Source organism: Aythya marila (genome assembly GCF_965140915.1).
Source record: "Aythya marila genome assembly, chromosome: 11".
NCBI classification, from domain to species: domain Eukaryota; kingdom Metazoa; phylum Chordata; class Aves; order Anseriformes; family Anatidae; genus Aythya; species Aythya marila.
The window spans coordinates 5,152,913-5,172,787 of record NC_139052.1 but is presented as its reverse complement, the minus strand read 5'-3'; the positions used below and the strand labels follow the sequence as shown (position 1 = coordinate 5,172,787).

The 19,875-nt window shown below is 37.5% G+C and overlaps 1 protein-coding gene across 4 annotated transcripts in view; it reads left to right on the top strand.

Moving 5' to 3' along the window:
* The window catches only part of LRRC49 (leucine rich repeat containing 49), a 44,426-nt gene continuing 24,551 nt past the window's right edge, over nucleotides 1-19,875 (top strand). For 2 of the 4 annotated variants that reach the window (XM_082769538.1, XM_082769541.1), the window contains exons 1-9: nucleotides 1-61; nucleotides 560-622; nucleotides 1,184-1,271; nucleotides 1,957-2,148; nucleotides 3,663-3,762; nucleotides 4,476-4,679; nucleotides 5,973-6,039; nucleotides 13,341-13,484; nucleotides 16,490-16,551. In XM_082769538.1, coding sequence (XP_082625664.1) covers nucleotides 8-61; nucleotides 560-622; nucleotides 1,184-1,271; nucleotides 1,957-2,148; nucleotides 3,663-3,762; nucleotides 4,476-4,679; nucleotides 5,973-6,039; nucleotides 13,341-13,484; nucleotides 16,490-16,551 — 974 coding nt within the window. In that variant the 5' untranslated portion in view covers nucleotides 1-7. The remainder of the gene's footprint in view (nucleotides 62-559; nucleotides 623-1,183; nucleotides 1,272-1,956; nucleotides 2,149-3,662; nucleotides 3,763-4,475; nucleotides 4,680-5,972; nucleotides 6,040-13,340; nucleotides 13,485-16,489; nucleotides 16,552-19,875) is intronic. The other 2 variants (XM_082769539.1, XM_082769540.1) reach the window with 2 other exon arrangements.

The window sequence follows — 19,875 nt, the reverse complement described above, 5'->3', positions numbered from 1 at the left end:
GGCCGCTATGGTGCCCAGCAAGGGCCGGGCCGCCAGGGGCTCGAGGGCCGCGCCCGGCACGGTGGGTGCCGCCGCGGAGGGGGCGGGCGGTGAGGGGGGCGGCGGTGTCGGGGCTGAGGGCGCGGAGCCCCCGGGGGCAGGGAGCCCGTCCCCGCGGGGTGCCCGGCTCGGGGCTGGGGGCGGCGGCGGGGGAGCCGCTGGGTCCGGTGCTTGAGGCGGGTGAGGGGCGCGCTGTGGCGCGCAGCCCCCTCAGACAGGGTCACGGACAATGCCGGGGCGGTCTCGTATGTGTATGCACGCGTTTGTGTTGTTTCCTTCCCAACAAAGCATCCCCGTTAAAGTCACCCTTCTGGCTTTTACAAAGCCCAGAGTGACTTAGTGTTATTTAATGCTATGACAAAATAATATTCCTCATAATAATTTGGAAAGGTAGTTCCTCTTATTGGCCGGTTGTAGCGCTGAAGGTACCGTTTTTGAGGGAGAAACATATTCGTTAATCTTCTTGTATTGCTGCATGTTTTTGACAAATGTTCCCTTTTTATCTTCTTCCAACTTGCAGGTTAATAACTGTGGTCTTCAGCTGGTTATCCAGACCGCCTCAATTCCTGATAAAAACAAACCAGTAATTACTATTTTCTTTTACTTCAATAGCTACATTAAATAACGTGCTTTTATGGTATAGCCACATTTGTACGCTTTCAGTTAGGAATTGCCTTTTCGGTACAAATATGTTGATTTGTAATGTATTGCCCATTGTATCTGATACCCTTTTCAAGATGCATTTCATTCTAGTGAAGATGTGTAAAGACACTAGGATGTACCATAGCCTGCCACAAATTTAATATACATTCTTATGATTCCATCTCTACTTTTTTCCTTCCCTTAATTGCAATAGTCCTATTGGGTAGTTTTTTTTTTTTTTTTTTTTTCCCTCCCTCCTTAATCAGTTGTAGAAGAATGAGTTGGTAACGTTCATGTTTTCATTTTGGTTTCCAAAAGCAAATTCTAAGTGATCATATCTTATTAGAATGAATGCTCTTCATAAATACAGAGCAGATTTATTTTTTGAAGCATTCCCAGGGTGACCTGAGAACTGTATTTGCTTGTAAGGTTGTGTTTGTCTGTGTAAAGACGCTTCTTGCATTTGAAGACTTCAACCTTTGTTTTACACGTTTTGTTACAGTTTGAATTCAGGATAAATAAAGAGCAGTCATCTTTCCACAATAGACTTCTGCAGCATGATCTGGAAAAAAACTATTCAGGAAGGCAAGGTGATATTCAATAGGGTTTGTTTGTTGTTTTTTTGCTTGTTTTGTGTCTTTAATCTCATTTTTTTTATTAACAAGACAGTAAAGACAGACTGTGTGATGTGATTCTCTTTCATATGTGACAATTTTTCCTGACTATATCATAACCTGAAGCTCCCATCGCTCTGTTGCCTAGCACAGATCTTTTTTCTCTGTTTTTTGTCCTCTTTCTGTCTATGGAAGAACATCCTTTCTACTACTTACAAAGCCATGGTCTTACGCCCTCTGAAGCCACACAATTCTGTACCATAACCTGCAATTGGATGTTTAACACTTATATATAAAGAGAGACAAAATTAGTTTCTAGGATTGCAACCTAATCTGAAGAGAGAGTTTTCCTATTGTGTGCTTCTTGCTTTGAAAAGCAAGATACGTGGTGCTATCACTGGTAAAAGGCAAACCTTGGAAGAGCTTTGACATGTAACACTTCTTGCTATACTGCTGCTGCTTGCCTGTCATATGCCAACAGGGATGGGTTAGGACAGGAGGTCAGTTTAATTATAATGGCACTGAGGTATCTGAGGCACTTTATTCCAGTAAATAATGACTGACGTTCAGGAGTGGGTTGATTATTAGGGCTCTTATTAGGGCAATGTATTTTATTGTGGAGTAAACTTAAGCTCTGCAATTTTGTTTTGTTCCCCCTCAGGAGACCCCAGAGTATTAAGTCCTTTGGTGCGTAATAAGCAGCTCTATCTTCCAGTGACATCCACTCTGACTGAACTTTCTGGTTTGGAGTTGAAGCAAAATACAGGTTCTCTATCAGGATTTGTGGAGTCATCTATACATACAAAATCCAGATCGCGACAAAACAGTCAGGGTATTAGTTCACAGGCTTCAGGTAACAGTGTATCATTGTCACTAGTTTTTTTTTTTTTTTTACTTATCGTTATTATTACTATTTAAATGGTATCTAACTGAAAAGTTATGACCTGTAAGATGTTTGGGTTTTTTTGGCTGTCAGATTGTATAATTAAACAGGAAATGTTGTCTACTGTTTCCTTAGAGGATTGAGAGAGGTCAATAGACAATTGTTAGGAAACTGCTAGAAATATCTTTCAAGGTATAATATAAAAAGCCTACATTTAAATGACTATATATCCTTCTGGAACAAAAGGACAGTGATAAGAATCTTTTCTGTATATCTTTAGGAGGATGACATTAAAAGAAAAAAGTCACTGTTAAGTCCTTTTTTTCCTTACGTTTATTGGCTTTAAAACTTGAGACAGAACTCAGGGGCAACAATGTTAATTGTTTATTTTCATTCTTAATGATTTTATTTTCCCTAGCAATTATTTTCACTTTGAAGGATACATAGAGAATACTGCTTGTTATATTCTGTTTTGCTAGTGTAGCTAGTAATAAAAAGGTAGACAGGACCACTGAGAGGGTTCTAAATCAAATTAAACATCAACAAATTGTTTTATTTAGCTATTTTTTTTTTCTATTGGCATGTTTCAAACATCGTGGAACTTGCTTTCTATAGTAGTAAAGAAATTTAACTTTGCTTAGTGAAGAATATACGTTTTTCCCATTAAAATATTTGATTTGTTAAAAAAATAAAAATGGCGAACATGTCAAAGATGAGCCCATGTTTTTGTGATGGTGTACAAGCACAATGATCTATTTTTGACCAGTATTTTTCAATTGATTGTTTTGTAATAAGCCAAAATTTGTGACTACACTGCTGATTTATTTTTGAGTTATCTTTAGTTATTTTCCCTTTCCCCTTATATTAACAAAATGAATAAAGTTGGTTAGTTTTGTAAATATGTTTTAAAGGGTTAACTGTTTCTTCCTTGATAATGTAGTCAAGTATAATAGCAATTATTACTAGGTACTATATGCACTTGCCTTTGAAAGAATTTGCATTTTTTTCTGGCTCCGTGGGACTCTTTTAATGTTTTGATGCTTTAGTTTTTAGTTTGATCAACATCTACTTGATCTGTGTCTTTAAAATTCATCTTAATATAGATATTATCTTCTTTAAGGTCAGGTATTGAAATTGTGACACTAGTATGCAATCTTATTTTAAGACAGCATTGGGTAATTCTAATCAAACCAAAAACATCTACAAGCTGTCTGCTTACAACAAATTATTTTCAGAAAAAGTCTGTCCCAAACAAGCCAAATGGACATAAGTTTGCAAGAGGAGGTAGAGGGATGTACCTGTAAGCTAAAAATGACAGGAAAGGCAACTGATACCCAGAGTTCTGAATGCAGGCAGAATGCACTGTGATATATTGCATAATTATTTTTGTAATAAGAAATACAGTTCTGCTTTTATTTTCTGTAGTTAATGAAATGATTTGGCAGAGTAGTAGCTCATATGTTCTCTTAATGATTTTCTGACAGAAAACACAAATTTTGGGAGCAGTTCATCAATAACATTTCCTATATTGCAACGTACTGCTGAAGAAAAAATACTGAACTCTGATAGACTGACCCTTGAAAGGTGAGAAGGTTTCAGAGCACGTGCACTGTAGCTTTCTGCTCTTGTGTAGTGATCTCAAATGATGAGTATTCTGGTGATTTCTGGTTGGTTGGTTGTTTTTCGTTTTGTTTTTGAGGGAGAGACTGTGTCTCATTGGGCAATTCTGTATGAGTCTCCTTGTAGTAAAAGTTCAGAGTGCTGAATACATCCATACAGCAGTTACCTGAAGCAGTTAAGGTTTTCATTTTAAACTGAGGAGGTAGTTTAGAAGTTTCATTTTTTACTTTTCACATCAACACTTACTGTTCCATGTATTTATAGGTCAAATGTCAAGTTGTATAAGCAAAAGAAAAAGTAGATAGATATGATACACTTTGAATTCTGATCTAAATGGATTGCTTACGTGGCATCTGACTAAAGCATTGGTATGCTGTATCTGTTCAAATTTTAGTGTGGTCCAACATGAAATCTTGATGTAATTGCTATATAACAAGCAAATCTCTAGGAAGACAGGCTTCAAGAAATTTTTGAAAGCTCTTCTGCTATATTTTCATACTTTTTTTTTTTTTCAACAGTAGCCAGTTACGTCCTTATTCCACACTTGTTTAACTAGCAAAACTGAACACCTTAATACTACCTTAAGTTAACACACTTTCCTCAGTTCAGCTGGTGTGGGGGAATAGAAGGTGGGTTATAGATTTGTTACTTTTATAGTGTTTTGTTCTTTGTTCCAGGCAAAAGCTGACAGTGTGCCCAATTATCGATGGGGAAGATCATCTTCGCCTCCTGAATTTTCAACATAACTTCATAACCCGGATCCAAAACATCTCAAATCTACACCATCTTGTTTTCTTAGATTTATACGATAACCAGATAGAGGAAATAAGTGGTCTTTCAACTCTAAGATCCTTAAGAGTCCTTTTGTTGGGGAAGAACAGGTAAAAATAACTAAACTCATCTTAAGCAGCCTGTTTCTTTAAGGTGCAGTATCTGTGATCTATCACCGCAGCCATTCTAGGGTTTTCAGATTGGGATGTTGGCTGTGAGACCAATGAGACTTGTCTTAACTGGCTTCTTTGGGTTGCTGTCCTTGTGATGCAGATTTTTTTCTGAGAAGTGGAGTTCAGCTGTTTCTTCTGGAGTGTTTTAATTGATGCTGAAACCCCAGCTTGGGTTTTCTACTTCACTGGCAACTACCTGTGATGTTGGAGGAATAACTGTGCACAGTTATTGCACTACTTGAAGCACATTGGCAAGTCTAAACTTGCAGCCTGAGAGTGAGGGGAGTAAAAATTTAAAACAGACATGGGTTTTGAGGATTTTTTTTTTTCCCCTCTTACCAATAAAACACTAATTGCAGAATTTGGTTAACATGTAGTAGTGCAGTATTTTACTTGAGGTCATGCCTTTTATATGAGAAATCTCATCTGTAGATAATTCTGTTTATAGTGAACAGTTGGGGTTTGGGCTGATAATTCCAAGTTGCATTAAGGACTAATTTTTCAAATTGTATCTACAATGTACTGTGTAGTTCGCTTACATAGCGGTATTGTTTGGAGATAGATGTAAGGAGATGTGTAAATGATTTCAAGTCAGGCATAGCTGCTACCAAAGACTTTATTTTCAGCTTGATCTGTATATGATCTTTAAATCTTGAAGCACATGCATGATATATGTGATATTTAATGTAATCAGCCAGTAGATGGTGCTGCTGACATAACCTAGGTTTGTCATCTGAGAAAGCAGGACAGGACAGAACAGTGTTAAGATGGTCAAGATGGAGAAGAAATTATGCCAAATTTTGAAATTTGTATTGTCTAGAAAGGAGCAATGGCTTTCAGATTTTTATTCTCAGTTCTTCTAACAAATTCTTAAATGCTTTGTCACTATAGCGTGCTTTAAACAGGTTTGGGAATATAGTTTTGTCAATAATAGTGTTTCTTGTTTAGATATTTGCATAGGTTGTATGTTGACTTTTTCTAGTGGTACAAATCTTCCATCCCCTTTCATTTTTCTAGAGGAGTGAAGGGCAAGTTGCTACTACTGCATTATTGATAGTCAGAGAGGAATGTTATAGTTTAAGGCGTACTCATTCATTTATTCATTTTGAGTGGGTGAAAGGTCTGTTGTTCTTCCATTCCTATCAGCTGTCTAGGTTTTTGTTAGGTGGACAATGAAAGATACATTTAATCTAATGTAAGAAATAATTTGTCATCATTTAAATGTTTCAGAATAAAGAAGATCTCAAATCTGGAGAACCTAAAAAATCTTGATGTTTTAGACCTTCATGGAAATCAGGTACAGTGCAATAAGTTGATTATTTAAGTTAATTGTGTAGACATAATGCATTTCCAGTGTCCTTTGTTAAACTATTGCTTTTTGAAAGGCAACCAAGAGCAATTTTTTCAGCTTTTGAGGTCACAGAAATCAGTAAATTACTAAAAGGTGGTATGATGTTACTTTGATTTTTTTATATCGACTCTTGTACTTTCTGCATTTTACTTCAGGAAAATTACATCTTCTGAAATGCTGAATAAGCTAAGTATAGCAGCACTTGCTCACACCTACAGAGTAGTCATCTAGCATAGATAGTTACATTGCAGTTAAAATAGAACAGAAGTCATAGAAGAATTTAAGTTCCCATTGATTGTTGTGTTGTCTCTAAATGAAGACTTAGAACTTATCTTCCATTAATTAGCTACTTTCCTGTTCCTTTCCAGTTTAGTTATGCAAGTTTTGATATTAACACTCTATTAACAACATTATTTTTCCACTAGTTGAACAATTTGTATTGTAAAACACTAGTCTGCCATACATATTAACTCATTTTGAAGGCATGATGAAGAAAGAAATGAGTTTGAGACATAATGCTCCACTATACTAGTTCCTTGTTTTTAAGTCTGGTTTTATTTTTTTGTTTATTTAATAACAAATGGAGGGTCTCTGTTGTTTAACATTATTAAGATTTGTAGGACCTTTTATTATGGCAACCTTCTGTCTTATATTATATTTCTACATATAAAATTTCTCAAACCTGCTTCAGCTGCAGAACTGTATTTGGGAACATCAAAAGACGTATTCCAGAACATTGCATTTAAACAACAGATCAGTGGAATTAAAAATGAAGTGTTGACACGTAGTTAATATGGTGGATTCTGATCGGTGCTCTGCTGATATAACATCCTCTTGCCAATGTGCACAACTTTTTTCTTTAATTCGGGAGAGAGTAACGAGAATCAACAGTGTGGAAACAGAATATCACACTTGTCTGTCAAAACGAAATATAATAGAAAATACGATTTATGTTATATTAACAAGCTGTTCATAAATCTGTTTTCTTAAATTGCTTGTGGCATTATGCTGTACCCAATTCCCACAGAGTTTTACGATTTGGAGTCAGTTATGGGCAGCAGTTTTCCCTTATCGGAATGATCTTCATTCCAAGTAGGTCTAATGATGCTTCTGCAGTGTGCATCACTTGTCTTCTTTTCTCATAACCATGGAAAAGTATAAATCACTTCTGCCATAAAAAAGTGTCTGGAATAGTATGGATATGTGTATGTGCTGTGTGAATGTGGGATTTCCTCTGGGCTGCAGTTTCTGTTACTCTAGCACTTCCTATAGCTGTGAAACACGCTATGAATTACTTAGAGCATGACTGAGAAGACAGCAACGTTATTTCTTACGCTTGCAGATATTTTTATGGTACACTTGCCTTCATTTTACATTCAAACTGCTTCTTACAAATGTGAGAAATTATTTCATGTTGTATGCATGGGAAACATTCTCAATCGAGCACAAAACTTTAAGGTTGTTTTCTAGAAAAGGTAAGTTATCTTTGTGATACATGTGTAGCTTATTGCCGGGAATATTTTTAGGATTTTATGTGATGTCATTGGGCCACAATGCAAAATACATACTGCAGAAGGCAGTGCTCAGCTTTTCATAGTTGTTTTTGCATTTATTTTTGATCTCTTCAGAAATACAAAAACACAATTTTAAATAAATGCAGAACTAGTTGTGTTATAAGAACTGTCGTTGTAGTTAATATGTAAAGGGAATTTTGATGCTGAACTCTCCAGGAAGAAATTATATATATATATATATATATATATATATATATATATATATATATATATATATATATATATATATATATATATATATATATATTTTTTTTTTTAAGAAAGCTATCAATAAACTAAAATTTGGATGTGTTTTTATTCCTAAATGTTGTCTATGTAATGAGAAAATTGTTGTGTAGATTGTAATTGGCCTGAAATGAGATTAAATACAAATGGGATATGTTATACGCTATGAAATGAGTCAGCCTCATCTCTATTCCTAGGAAAGGGATGGAAAAAGTAGTTCTGGAAACCGTTTACAAAATGTGCTAAGGGAAAGCAAGTGACAAGAAGTAGTCAGCATGGATTCACCTAGGGGAGATGATGCCTGATCAGCATGATGACATTTGACAGTGTCTCCCATCACATGTTGACAGACAAAATGATGATATTTTGGGCTAGATGGATGGACGGTGAGATGCAGTCAACTCTAGAGGTTGATACTGGGTGAAGATTTTTAACACCTTCCTTGATGACATGGGTGAAGTGGCACAGAGTGCAAATTTGAAGATGATACAAACCTGGAAGGAGAGCTTTATACAGGAGATGATTGTGCCAGCATTCAGTGGGATCTCAACACGCCGGAGAAATGGGCTGAGAGAAGTCCTATGAAATTCAAGAAAGGGAAATGTGAAGTCCTGCACTTGGGGAGTCCTAAACCCCTGCACCAGTACATGCTGGTGGCTCACAAGCTGAGAGGCAGCTCTGTAGCAGGGAACCCGGGGGACCAGCAGCACCATGGGCCTTATTCGGAAGAGTATTGGCAGCAGGCTGAGGGAGGTGATCCTGAGCCTTCCTCATCCTGATCCTTCCTTTCTGCACGGAGCTGGTGAGGCATCTCTGAGCTGCTGGGCTACCTGGTGCAAGACAGGTGTGCACTTGATGGAGTGGTTCTAGCAAAGAGTTGCAAATGTTTTGAGGGGACTGGAGCATCTGAGGAGAGGCTGAGAGAGCCGAGATGGCTGTACCTGGAGAAAAGAAGGCCCAGGGAGTTCTGTGGCCATGTGTATAAACACCTGCTGCGAGGGGGGGAGCAAGGTGGAGCCAGACCTATCTCGGTGGTGTCCAGCAAAAGGATGAGTCATAGGTCACAAACTGAAGGACAGGAAATTTGCTCAAACTTTAAGAAAAATATTTCCATCGGGGCCAAACAGAGGAGAAGGTTGCCCAGACAGTTTGTGGCATCTCCATCTGTGAAGTCAGCCTAAACCTGACTGGAGGTGGTCCTGCACATCCTGCTGTGGTGGTTCTTGTGTCGGGCAGGCTGGCACCACGGGTTGCTTCTGACCTCAGCTGACTTCTCTGATTCTGTGGCTAGTGTTACTTCAGGCTGAATTCGCTATCTTTGTTTTCTGTTTTCCCTTTGTAGTGATAGGGGAAATGGAAGAAGGAAAAAAAAAAAAAAAAAAAAGAAGAGGAACTCTTTGAGGATGCTAGTAAAGTTACAGATAATTACGTATTGTAAAACTATTCCCTGTAAAGCCACAAAAAGCCTCTCTGTTGTATGAATGAAAACTGCCATGGAACTATGATGCAGTGCGTTGAATCAACATCCCATTACTGTCCTCATTGAAAGGCACTCAGTGTTCGGGGTTAGGATAGAAGTGTTTTTGTGGTTTTGATATTCATAAATCCCACACGTTGGATGGAACTAGGCAGCAAATCTGTTGGCCTTCAGAGCATTTCCTGTGCAGTATTCTCTGATTGCTTCTATTCTTCTGTTATGCTACTGCTGGGCAGTAAAGGTTCTTCACAAATCATTTTTTTAGAACAAGTATTTGTGATTCATTTTTTGAGAAGTAACATGGTTGAGTTTTCTTCAAGTTTGTTGATTTGTCTTTTATTTTTACACCGTTGTCATCTGAGGGTCATGTTTATATAGGTACTCAAATGGTAGTCTGTTTTACAGCGTTTTTGTTTATGTATTAATATATATATAGTAGCTCTACCTTGACTGGGTTTTTGCCTTTTGAGGTTGCCGTGTGTAAGTTAACAGAAGATGGGGGCACAACAGTTTTTGCTGAACTGAAGACAGTTCTGTTAAGGGGATATCTGCTGAGCAGTCTTCATCACATTAGAGTATTAGCTGAATGTTGCTTGCATACAGAGTATTTGAGATAAATTAACAAAGTCAGTGATTGTAATAGCAGCAGCTTTTTTATAGACAATGGGAGAGAGACAGGCTCTTCAGGAGGTGTTAGAGTCCATCTAGACAAGATTTCTTGTTGATATTTACAGAGTAGTAACAGTTAAGAGGGAAGCCAAATTTTTGTTTTATTCTTAGTCCACTTCTCCTCTCCCTCTTTTTGGATGTTAAGTCAATCCCATAGATGGAATGCAGATTGTTAAACTTCTAAGACTGCAGTGTCTTCAGGAGATTAGAGGTGAGGAGAAGCAGAAAGAGGAAAACGCCTTGGAAAATACTTTGATTTATTTGTGTGCAGGATATTTTGGCTAATATGTTTGGTCTGAACTTCAAGGCTGTGCTGCTGCCAAGTGAGAAGTTCAATGAGAACTGGATGTGCTTTAAAACTCTGAGATGAAGCATTCCACAATGCTTAATGCTTTACCTTGTGTGACTTATTTCTCAAATCTAGTCTTTAAAGGCATTGCGTCTATAAGAAAATCCTTTCACGTAATAAATATCTGAAATAAAGTTCTAAAATAAAAAAAAATAAAATTAAAATCAGGGTAGTGTGTAATGAAACATTGCATTTATTGTCTCTACGCCTTACAAAAAGGACAAAATGTGAATATCATATTATTGTTCTCTGCCAATTTTCTTACATGATTTAATAAGGCTATTAATTTTTATACTGCCTGGTAAAAACTAAGATGCAGTATCTTAGAGTCTTCTTAAATTTCTGTACAGATACTCCATTACTTTGATCATCAACACACTAATGTGAACTCTATGGTATCATGGTGTTCGTGTATACATGTGTGATTCAGAGGCTGCCCGCAGTTGTAGGCATGGTATGCTGAAGACACTACTACTATGTGATTTCTAAATAAACATTTAAGTTTTAAATACTGTGTTTCCAAGTACTATAAATAGTCTTTGGAAAGAACACTGGTGGCTAGTGATCATTTCTGTCAAGGTGAATAGTATGAATGGAATGCGTTCCATAGAAATGCTTTTAAAACCTTTATTTTAGGTAGATTTAACATGGACTTTATGCTGTCTTCCATTAAGTTACTCTGATTAAAAATTTCTAAGTTGTAATGAAGTCAGAGCTTGACTAAATGTATCTAGAATATTTGTTCTTTAATACTTAAAAAATAAATTTGTTTTTCTTTTTTAATTATTTTAATTGCCAAAAGTTCAAGGATATAAGTTAAGGAAAAAGGGGACGGGGAAAAAAGGCAACTTGATTTTTTTATTTTTTTTTTTCCTCAGAAATAGGCTTGCTCTGAATAATCCTCAAAAATACACATTAAAAGATGAAACTTGTGCAGTTACTGATGAGTAATTATGTGCTGCATAACAATCTCTTCTGAAATGAATGCATTTCATAGCTAAGTATTCAAGCATACAAGCAAATGAGAACAAACAGAATAGTGTTCAATGTTTACAAGTCTTTGAAGTTTACATAATTGAAAAAGCAACTAAAATAGCTAATAATAGTCCTCAGTTATAATTAATAGAAAACTATTTACCAAAAAGGATTTTTCATATATTTTAAAAACAAATTTTTAATAATAATCACCTCTAAAAAGAGGTGATGATGCTTGCTACCCAATACATACAGTGTAATGACACTGGGTGTGTTTTCATGCACGCATGTGTGATTAAAAATAGAGAAAATCCTATAGAGTTAGTTTTAAAACTGAACAAAGTGATTAACATTATCTCTATAAGTTGCTGATGAAATTATTCTTTGTAATAGCAAAATGCCAAGATTAATATTCTGCATACTGACATGCTGCAATTGTAGCTAAACAGACATCTGCAGAGGTCTGTGCTCTTCATGCTAACCATCTGCTCTTGGCTTTGCTTTTACAAGTCTTTCATACTAAATACATTGTTCCAGACAATAATGTCTTTTGTTCCTTTAGGTTTAATATTTTTGTGTTCTGCTCATTTTTATTTTCTGCATGTAATATACACAAACAATGCCTAATAGTTAAATTAGCAGTTCAATCAAAAAGTGATTTACTGGTATTTCATTGTTTTTCCTATCTACTTTTACATACTTATTATGGGAAAAATTGCGTTAATACGTTATATAGCAGCATATTCAAGTCATACTCGTGTGTGTGTGTATATACATATATGCACACATACGTGTATGAAAATTGTCAGCAGCATTGTGTTTTGAAACTGTTAGATAACAGTTGTGTTAGCTATTCTCCCATTCCAGGAGCTGCTATGCATTTTCAGGAAGCTGGCATGGCAGAGCTGTGGTGGTCCATATCCTCAGGAGGCCCATTATCACTGGGAAGGGGTATGCCACCAGGCTCTCTCCTGCTTGCCTGCACCTAATAGCTGTTGGCAGCTTTGCAGAAGAATAGCGTGCCTGAGTACTGGGTGTTGCTGAAGGCAGCTTCTGGTGGTCCTGCAGGTAGAGCAGCTGATCGTTGTAATCAAAAGGGAATTCACCACTGTTGGTAGCTTTATGTACTCTACCCTTAGATGCACTGCCACACCTTGTGGAAGGCCAGAGTCTTTTCCACAGGAAACCTGCTGCCTTCTTCCTGCCTTATAATGTGGGTTACAATAGGAAGATGATGTGAGTATCCTCCTGTGCAGTGGCAATGGTTTATCATCTCCATGATGCATTACTGTATGCAAGTCCTGCATAAATGAATGGATAGGTTCAGGACAACAGATCCCAGATAACTTAGTCATCTCTATCCAGATATTTATTTCTGAGTCGATTACTCTGAGAAATACAAGCAGCAGGAAAAAAAGTCAGCTTGTATAAACAGAACAATAATTAATGTCTTTGTAAAACACACTTGCATCTCCAGAAGCCAAAATTAAAAGTAAAGGGTAGTAGCCACTGTTATTTGATGTGTGTTTTCTCTTATTTGATGGCACCTGTATCTTCAAAATAAGTTGTTAAGAATAAAAACAGGCCAGCTGCCTGTTCTTTGTAGTTCAGTCTGTTTGTTTGAAGCCATGAGTTGGCAAAAACTGTTGGGGACTGTCAGACAAACATGCCGTATATCTAAATGAAGGATGCCGCTGCTTTCTTGTCTAATTTTTTTTAATATGCTTTGCTGAGTCCAGCAGTGCTGTATGGTTAGAAAGATACTACTGTTGTGAATACTAGTAGTCAAGCGCCAGCAGACTGTAGCTTGTTTTCAACAATTTGTGACGTTATTATCAAGGTTTAGAAAAATACATAAGCACATTATTAAGTTGCTTGGTTTTGTCTGTATATGTTTAAAAATGTATGCACTACATATATCCATTTTATATTTATATAAAACGCAGTATGCATGTTTATAATTATACTTCTTTCACAGATTACTAAAATAGAAAACATCAACCATTTGAGTGAACTGAGAGTATTAAACCTTGCCAGAAACCTACTCTCCATTGTAGAAAATCTTAATGGACTGGATTCTCTCACAGAGCTCAACCTTCGTCATAATCAAGTCTCTGCCATAGTAAGGAACAAAACCTCTTATCTTCTTTCATCCCCTCCAGGAGTGCATTATTACTAGAACTTGTTGAAAACATCAGCATTTCAGATTTGTCAAGTCTTGCATTTTCCCATACTCTTTTTGTTATTTTTTCCTCAGTACTCAATTTTACAACATGAAGGTAAAAATACTTTTTGTGTTGCTTTGTGTAAATCTGGCTTGTATTGGTAGAAATCTTGGTAGCCCACAATAGTTTCACAGAATCACAGAATCACAGAATTTTCTAGGTTGGAAGAGACCTCAAGGTCATCGAGTCCAACCTCCAACCTAACGCTAACAGCCCTCCACTAAACCATATCCCTAAGCTCTACATCTAAACGTCTTTTGAAGACTTCCAAGGATGGTGACTCCACCACTTCCCTGGGCAGCCTGTTCCAATGCCTCACAACCCTTTCAGTGAAGAAGTTCCTCCTAACATCTAGCCTAAAACTCCCCTGGCTCAACTTAAACCCATTCCCCCTCATCCTGTCACCAGGCACGTGGGAGAACAGACCAACCCCCACCTCGCTACAGCCTCCCTTGAGGTACCTGTAGAGAGCGATAAGGTCGCCCCTGAGCCTCCTCTTCTCCAGGCTGAACAAGCCCAGCTCCCTCAGCCGCTCCTCGTAGGACTTGTTCTCCAGGCCCCTCACCAGCTTCGTCGCCCTTCTCTGCACCCGCTCAAGCACCTCGATGTCCTTCTTGTAGCGAGGGGCCCAAAACTGAACACAGTACTCGAGGTGCGGCCTCACCAGAGCTGAGTACAGGGGGACGATCACCTCCCTAGCCCTGCTGGTCACGCTGTTCCTAATACAAGCCAGGATGCCGTTGGCCTTCTTGGCCACCTGAGCACACTGCTGGCTCATATTCAGCCGACTATCCACCATCACTCCCAGGTCCTTCTCTGCCTGGCAGCTCTCCAACCATTCCTCTCCCAGCCTGTAGCTCTGCTTGGGGTTATTGCGCCCCAGGTGCAGGACCCGGCACTTGGCCTTGTTAAACTTCATGCAGTTGACCTCAGCCCATCGGTCCAGCCTATCCAGATCCTCCTGCAGAGCTTTCCTACCCTCAAGCAGATCAACACACGCCCCTAACTTGGTGTCATCTGCGAACTTACTGAGGGTGCACTCGATGCCCTCGTCCAGATCATCGATGAAGATATTAAAGAGGACCGGCCCCAGCACCGAGCCCTGGGGGACGCCACTAGTGACTGGCCTCCAACTGGACTTGGCTCCATTCACCATTTTCCTGGGGCAAAAGCTTCTGATGCTTTGTGGTTCTAACATAAACATTTAGAGACTCTTCCATCCAAGTTTGCCCCCAGAAACATATCCTCTGTTCATAATTTCTGTAGCTCAGCTAAGCAGCCAGACCATCTGAAACTTCATCTCTTTATGTATATGTCTGTGTCAAAAGTAGAGAAAATACTGAAGTAAAATGTCCCAAGTAAAGCTCCAAGTTAGCGTTAGAAAATCCTTTATGCTTTAAAGGATAAAGTTTTTCATTCAGCATTTTATGATGTATAGTTCAGGTATGGCAATTAGATTATTTCAACAAGCACTTTTTAAGTAGATTTTCTACATTTAACTAGATGCATTTTTTCAGGCCCTCAATTATATAAGTACTTGGTCTTCTATTGCTGCTGAGCTAACACTTGCTCAAATTTTTGCTACTTGCCATACATATGTTAAATTTATTTATTTATTTTTTTTTACACTTCCAGAACGAGAAATTTCTGCTAATTTCTAACTCACCCACTGTACCTCCCTCCCACACCATTTATATTACTGAGATACTCTTCCTTGCTTGTAGCTGCTGCCTTCTCACCCTCTCTCATGTGTAGTTCATGTTTTCTCCTTACCTCCTCTCTCACAAATGCAGAGTTAGCTCTCCCTGACAGTGAAATTAGTGGGTTACAGGCTTGGACTGTGTTCTTATATCTCAGTGTTTTATTCTTTCCTGGCTGGAGACAGTGTTTCAGAAGATGTTCTGTTCAGGGATGTACTTTGTTTTGTGTATAATGTAAAATTGTTTGTTACCTGGGATAAATTGTAATAGAGTGGTGTTTTGGTTGTGTGTTGTGGTTTGTGGTTGGTTGTTTCTGTTTTGCTTTTGTTTTTTCTTTTTAATTGGATGGAATGCAATGTAGACATTTCACAAGTTAAAGGGAGGGCTGTCGATTTTATTTGTGGCTAAAATCAAGGTAGTGAGTGAGCCCCATGCCATTCCCGTGTGCCTTAAGTAATGGTTTTATGTCCACTAGTTGCAAGCTGGAGCTTGCAATCCTTAGTAGGATAAGGAGATGCACATTTAAAACCGAAGAGTTCGGTGCGCAGTTGGAATTTGCATGGATCACTACAAACTGTGCTGTCTGGCTATTACGGGTTTTTATTTCAAAAATAAATTGTGATATTACTTTGAAGTTTCATCTTACTAATATCTTGAAGTATTTGAAGGTTTTCTACTAAGTTCTGTTGTGGCATACATTGAATTCAGTAACTCTTTCTGAAAACTTGTTCCTTCTTATAAAATTCAATTGCAAATGTGACAGTCCTTCAGATCATTCTCTGCCAGAGCAGCTGCTGTTGTTAGGTGGTGCTGATTGCACTGCAGTTTTGCACTTCAAAAACCTCACTACAACATGGCCACTTCTTTTTTTTAAGTGTATTTATCCTGCAGTTAAATGCTGAGACAGCACCTTGGCTTCTTTCCCAAAAGCCTGTTCAGAAACCAGCAGCAGCCTCATCCTCTTTCCTTTAACATCATTTGCTTTGCAAGTGATGCAGCTTGTTCTGCAGGGTATATATCTGCACTGAAACACTCCCTTGCAGTCTGCATTAGGGAGAAATGGATCTGCACGTTCAACAGAAATCAATGTTGCAGCAAGGTTATAGTAGATAGAAATGAAAGTGTTTCATCAGGCAAAGTAGAAAGGTTCAAAAGATGTTATCCTTCAGCTGCTGAATTTATGCCTCTGTCTTTCCTTCTAGAAAGATGTGGATACTTTGCCCCATCTCCAGCGTCTGTTCCTCAGCTTCAACAATATATCTAGGTAAGGGGAAGAGCAGTTCATTTCTTATCAGTAAATTGAAGTATCCTCTTATAGCTGTATTTCATTAAAATTTAAACGCTATGAATGCAGATGCTGTTTTTAAACATATCAGATAGCATAATCAAGCCATTATGTATTTTCTACTTTAAGCATAAATTCTTTTAACCCTTTGCATTTAAATGTTGCGCTATGGGGATTCTACCACAAAACTTGCATTTTTAATTCAAAAATGATTGTATTCTTCCTGATGATGCTGAAAACTAAAAATAGATTTTTTAATATGTTGTTTTACTGCTTAACTAAATTTTTGATAAGGCAGAAGGCATGGTGTTGCACAAGGCATATTATATTTATCATAAAATCACTGTATTTATGGAGTTACACAAATGGCTGGGTCAGATTCTGCTTGTGAGGATAAGATTATATCATGCTTGTATTTTACTTGTACACATATTAATTGAGTGTGAAAGGTACATTCCTGTCTGTTCACTTTTCAAACCAGAAGGCAGAAACAGAACAGCTCAACTTTCAATGCAGGGTTTCTGTTATTTCTAGTAACTAAGTGCATTTTGGTATAAATAAGCAAGTTAGTCTACAATGTTTATTTTTATATTTGTTTGTTTGTTTTTGAAGTCAGCGTTTCTACTGGTGCCAATATTAAAAATAATAAAATCAAATGTGCCTACATTATCTTCAGTTTATCATGTGTTTACCTTTATTCCTTAATCATCTTCATCTTTCTTTGTTGCTTAGAATCAATTTAATTTGAGATCAGGAAAGATGCCTGGCATTCTCATTACTGAAAATAACGTTCTTGTGGTATCTATTTTCTCTGTAAGATGTTAGACTTAATATGAGCTTTAATTGTAATAGCTATTTGAATATTTTAAACTGACCTGTATGATGCATTTTGCAGACAGTTCCAACCTACTTGTCTATGTTCCTTAAAGTACCAGTGCAGTGGATCTCCCTGAATGCTCATGGGTATTAAGCATTCAAAAAAAAACCTGGAGATGAACTGCAGAAATGGTTAATATACTCTTCCCTTAATCTATCTGCTACTCTTTATTATGGCAATTTCGAACATGAAATATAAAGTAAAGGGGTTGGTATTTTGCTTCACTTATATAATTTCTGGACTAGGAACATGCCTTCTGTTTCTGTTTTTTTTTTTTTTTTTTTTTTTTTTTTTAATAAATATGTCTTAGCCTGGCAAGAACAACAAGGGGACTGCAGTAGTTGGCTCCTTTGCCATCTGGGAGCATCACTGCAGTCAGTGGAATTTCTGTATATTTTCATATACTTGGTTTAATTTGTGTAGCTTTCTCACACTGGTATTTTTGCAGTATTCAAGGAAGGAAAAATGTTTTACTCTTTTTGTTCATTTTTAAATTAGATTTCTTTAAATTCATGTCATCAGTATCTTGCTAGTATCCTATCATTTACTCACTGGCGCTTCAATTGAACTGTTGATAGATCTAGTTTTAGCTTTCAGGTAACGTAGAAACACTTAACTCAAACACTTGTGCAAATATCTAATTTGGTTTTAATTTGTAGTTAGAATAGGTATAAAAATCTTAATGTCCAATGAAGACATGGTTATAAAATCTACATACATTTGTAAGTAGCTAGGTGAATGGATCAGCTTAACTTCTTATTTACCAGTCATTATCATTATTTTATTATTAAAATAATAAAAAAAATTACTAGATTTGGCTTATGTTTTCGTAGAAATGACATTCCATCAAATTCGGCAGTAGCAAAACCCAAAAAATCTCATTGCTCCCTCAATTTTAGTTATGCAGTAGATATGTCTCCTAACAGGTAAATGTTTAAACATGGAAGTACGTTCTTGACCCATCTGTGTGTGATACTTGGCTTGATGCACTGTTTGAACAGACTGAAGATGTTACGTGCAACCATAATACTAGTAAATGGCTGTGCTACATCTGACCCTTACTACACCACTTTTAAAATGGTTTAGGGTATTTTTTTTTTACTCACTCACCTGCATTTACCATAGACCATATAGTAATTTTACAATTATTTTTTATATTTATATATAATGCATATATTTTCTTATATTTTTCTTTCTTTTAGGCAATCAATTAGTTATACAAATTCTGATTTGTATATTGGTATGTAGAGGAAATCTGCAAATTGAAACGTAGCAGAGTACATTGCCAAAACCTGTATATGTTTATATTACTGGTTCATTAAAATATTAAAAGTAGCATTTTTTAGGTAATGCTCTTATATAAAGGTTTACTGCTTCCTGTTTTTGGTAGGAAGAATTCTTGAGTCTTACATCAGTACATACTGACATGAATTAAAATTGCAATAAACGATTCAGAAATGCCTTCTTAAAAATTTCAGTATTAAAGTCCTGCGTCTGTCATGAGTTTTGTCACTTTTTCCCCTATCCTGCTTCAGACGAGGCCTCAGAATGCTGCTGAGCTTTTAGTTAAGAATGGATGTGTTAGTAGGGTAATCATAGAATCACCCATGCTGGAAGAGACCTCAAGATCATCTAGTCTAACCTCTGACCTAACACTAACCAGTCCTCCACTAAACCATATCCCTAAGCTCTACATCTAAACGTCTTTTAAAGACTTCCAGGGATGGTGACTCCACCACTTCCCTGGGCAGCCTGTTCCAATGCCTCACAACCCTCTCAGTAAAGTTCTTCCTTACATCCAACCTAAGCCTCCCCTGGCTCAACTTAAGCCCATTCCCCCTCGTCCTGTCACCAGGCATGTGGGAGAACAGACCAACCCCCACCTCGCTACAGCCTCCCTTGAGGTACCTATAGAGAGCGATAAGGTCGCCCCTGAGCCTCCCTTTCTCCAGGCTGAACAAGCCCAGCTCCCTCAGCTGCTCTTTGTAAGGCTTGTTCTCCAGACAAAATGCTGCAGAAGTTGAATCAGACCTGAAACAAAAGCTGTCCCATTTCTGTCTTCATCACAGAAGAATTTAGTTGTTACAATTCAAGGCTTTCATACTTTGTGTGATGATAATACATATCTCTAGAACTAGTTATGAAGAAGAGAGAAAACCCTTTGAATTTCTCCTGTGGTACTGGGAAGAGAATACAGAAGCTGTATACTTCAGGGAAAGTGTGCTACTGAGATTCAGAAAGAGTTGTTACTGCTCACATTTCTTAATGTGAAGCTAGAAAAGGCTATTTTTTGAAATCTTAGAAACAAAACATGTTTTCACTGTCACACAGCTCTCCACGTCAGTGTTCTGTTGTTTTTTTAATTTAGTAAAGAAGGTTGTCTAGCCATATGGAACAAGTTAGGTACCAGCTCAAAGGACATGTAA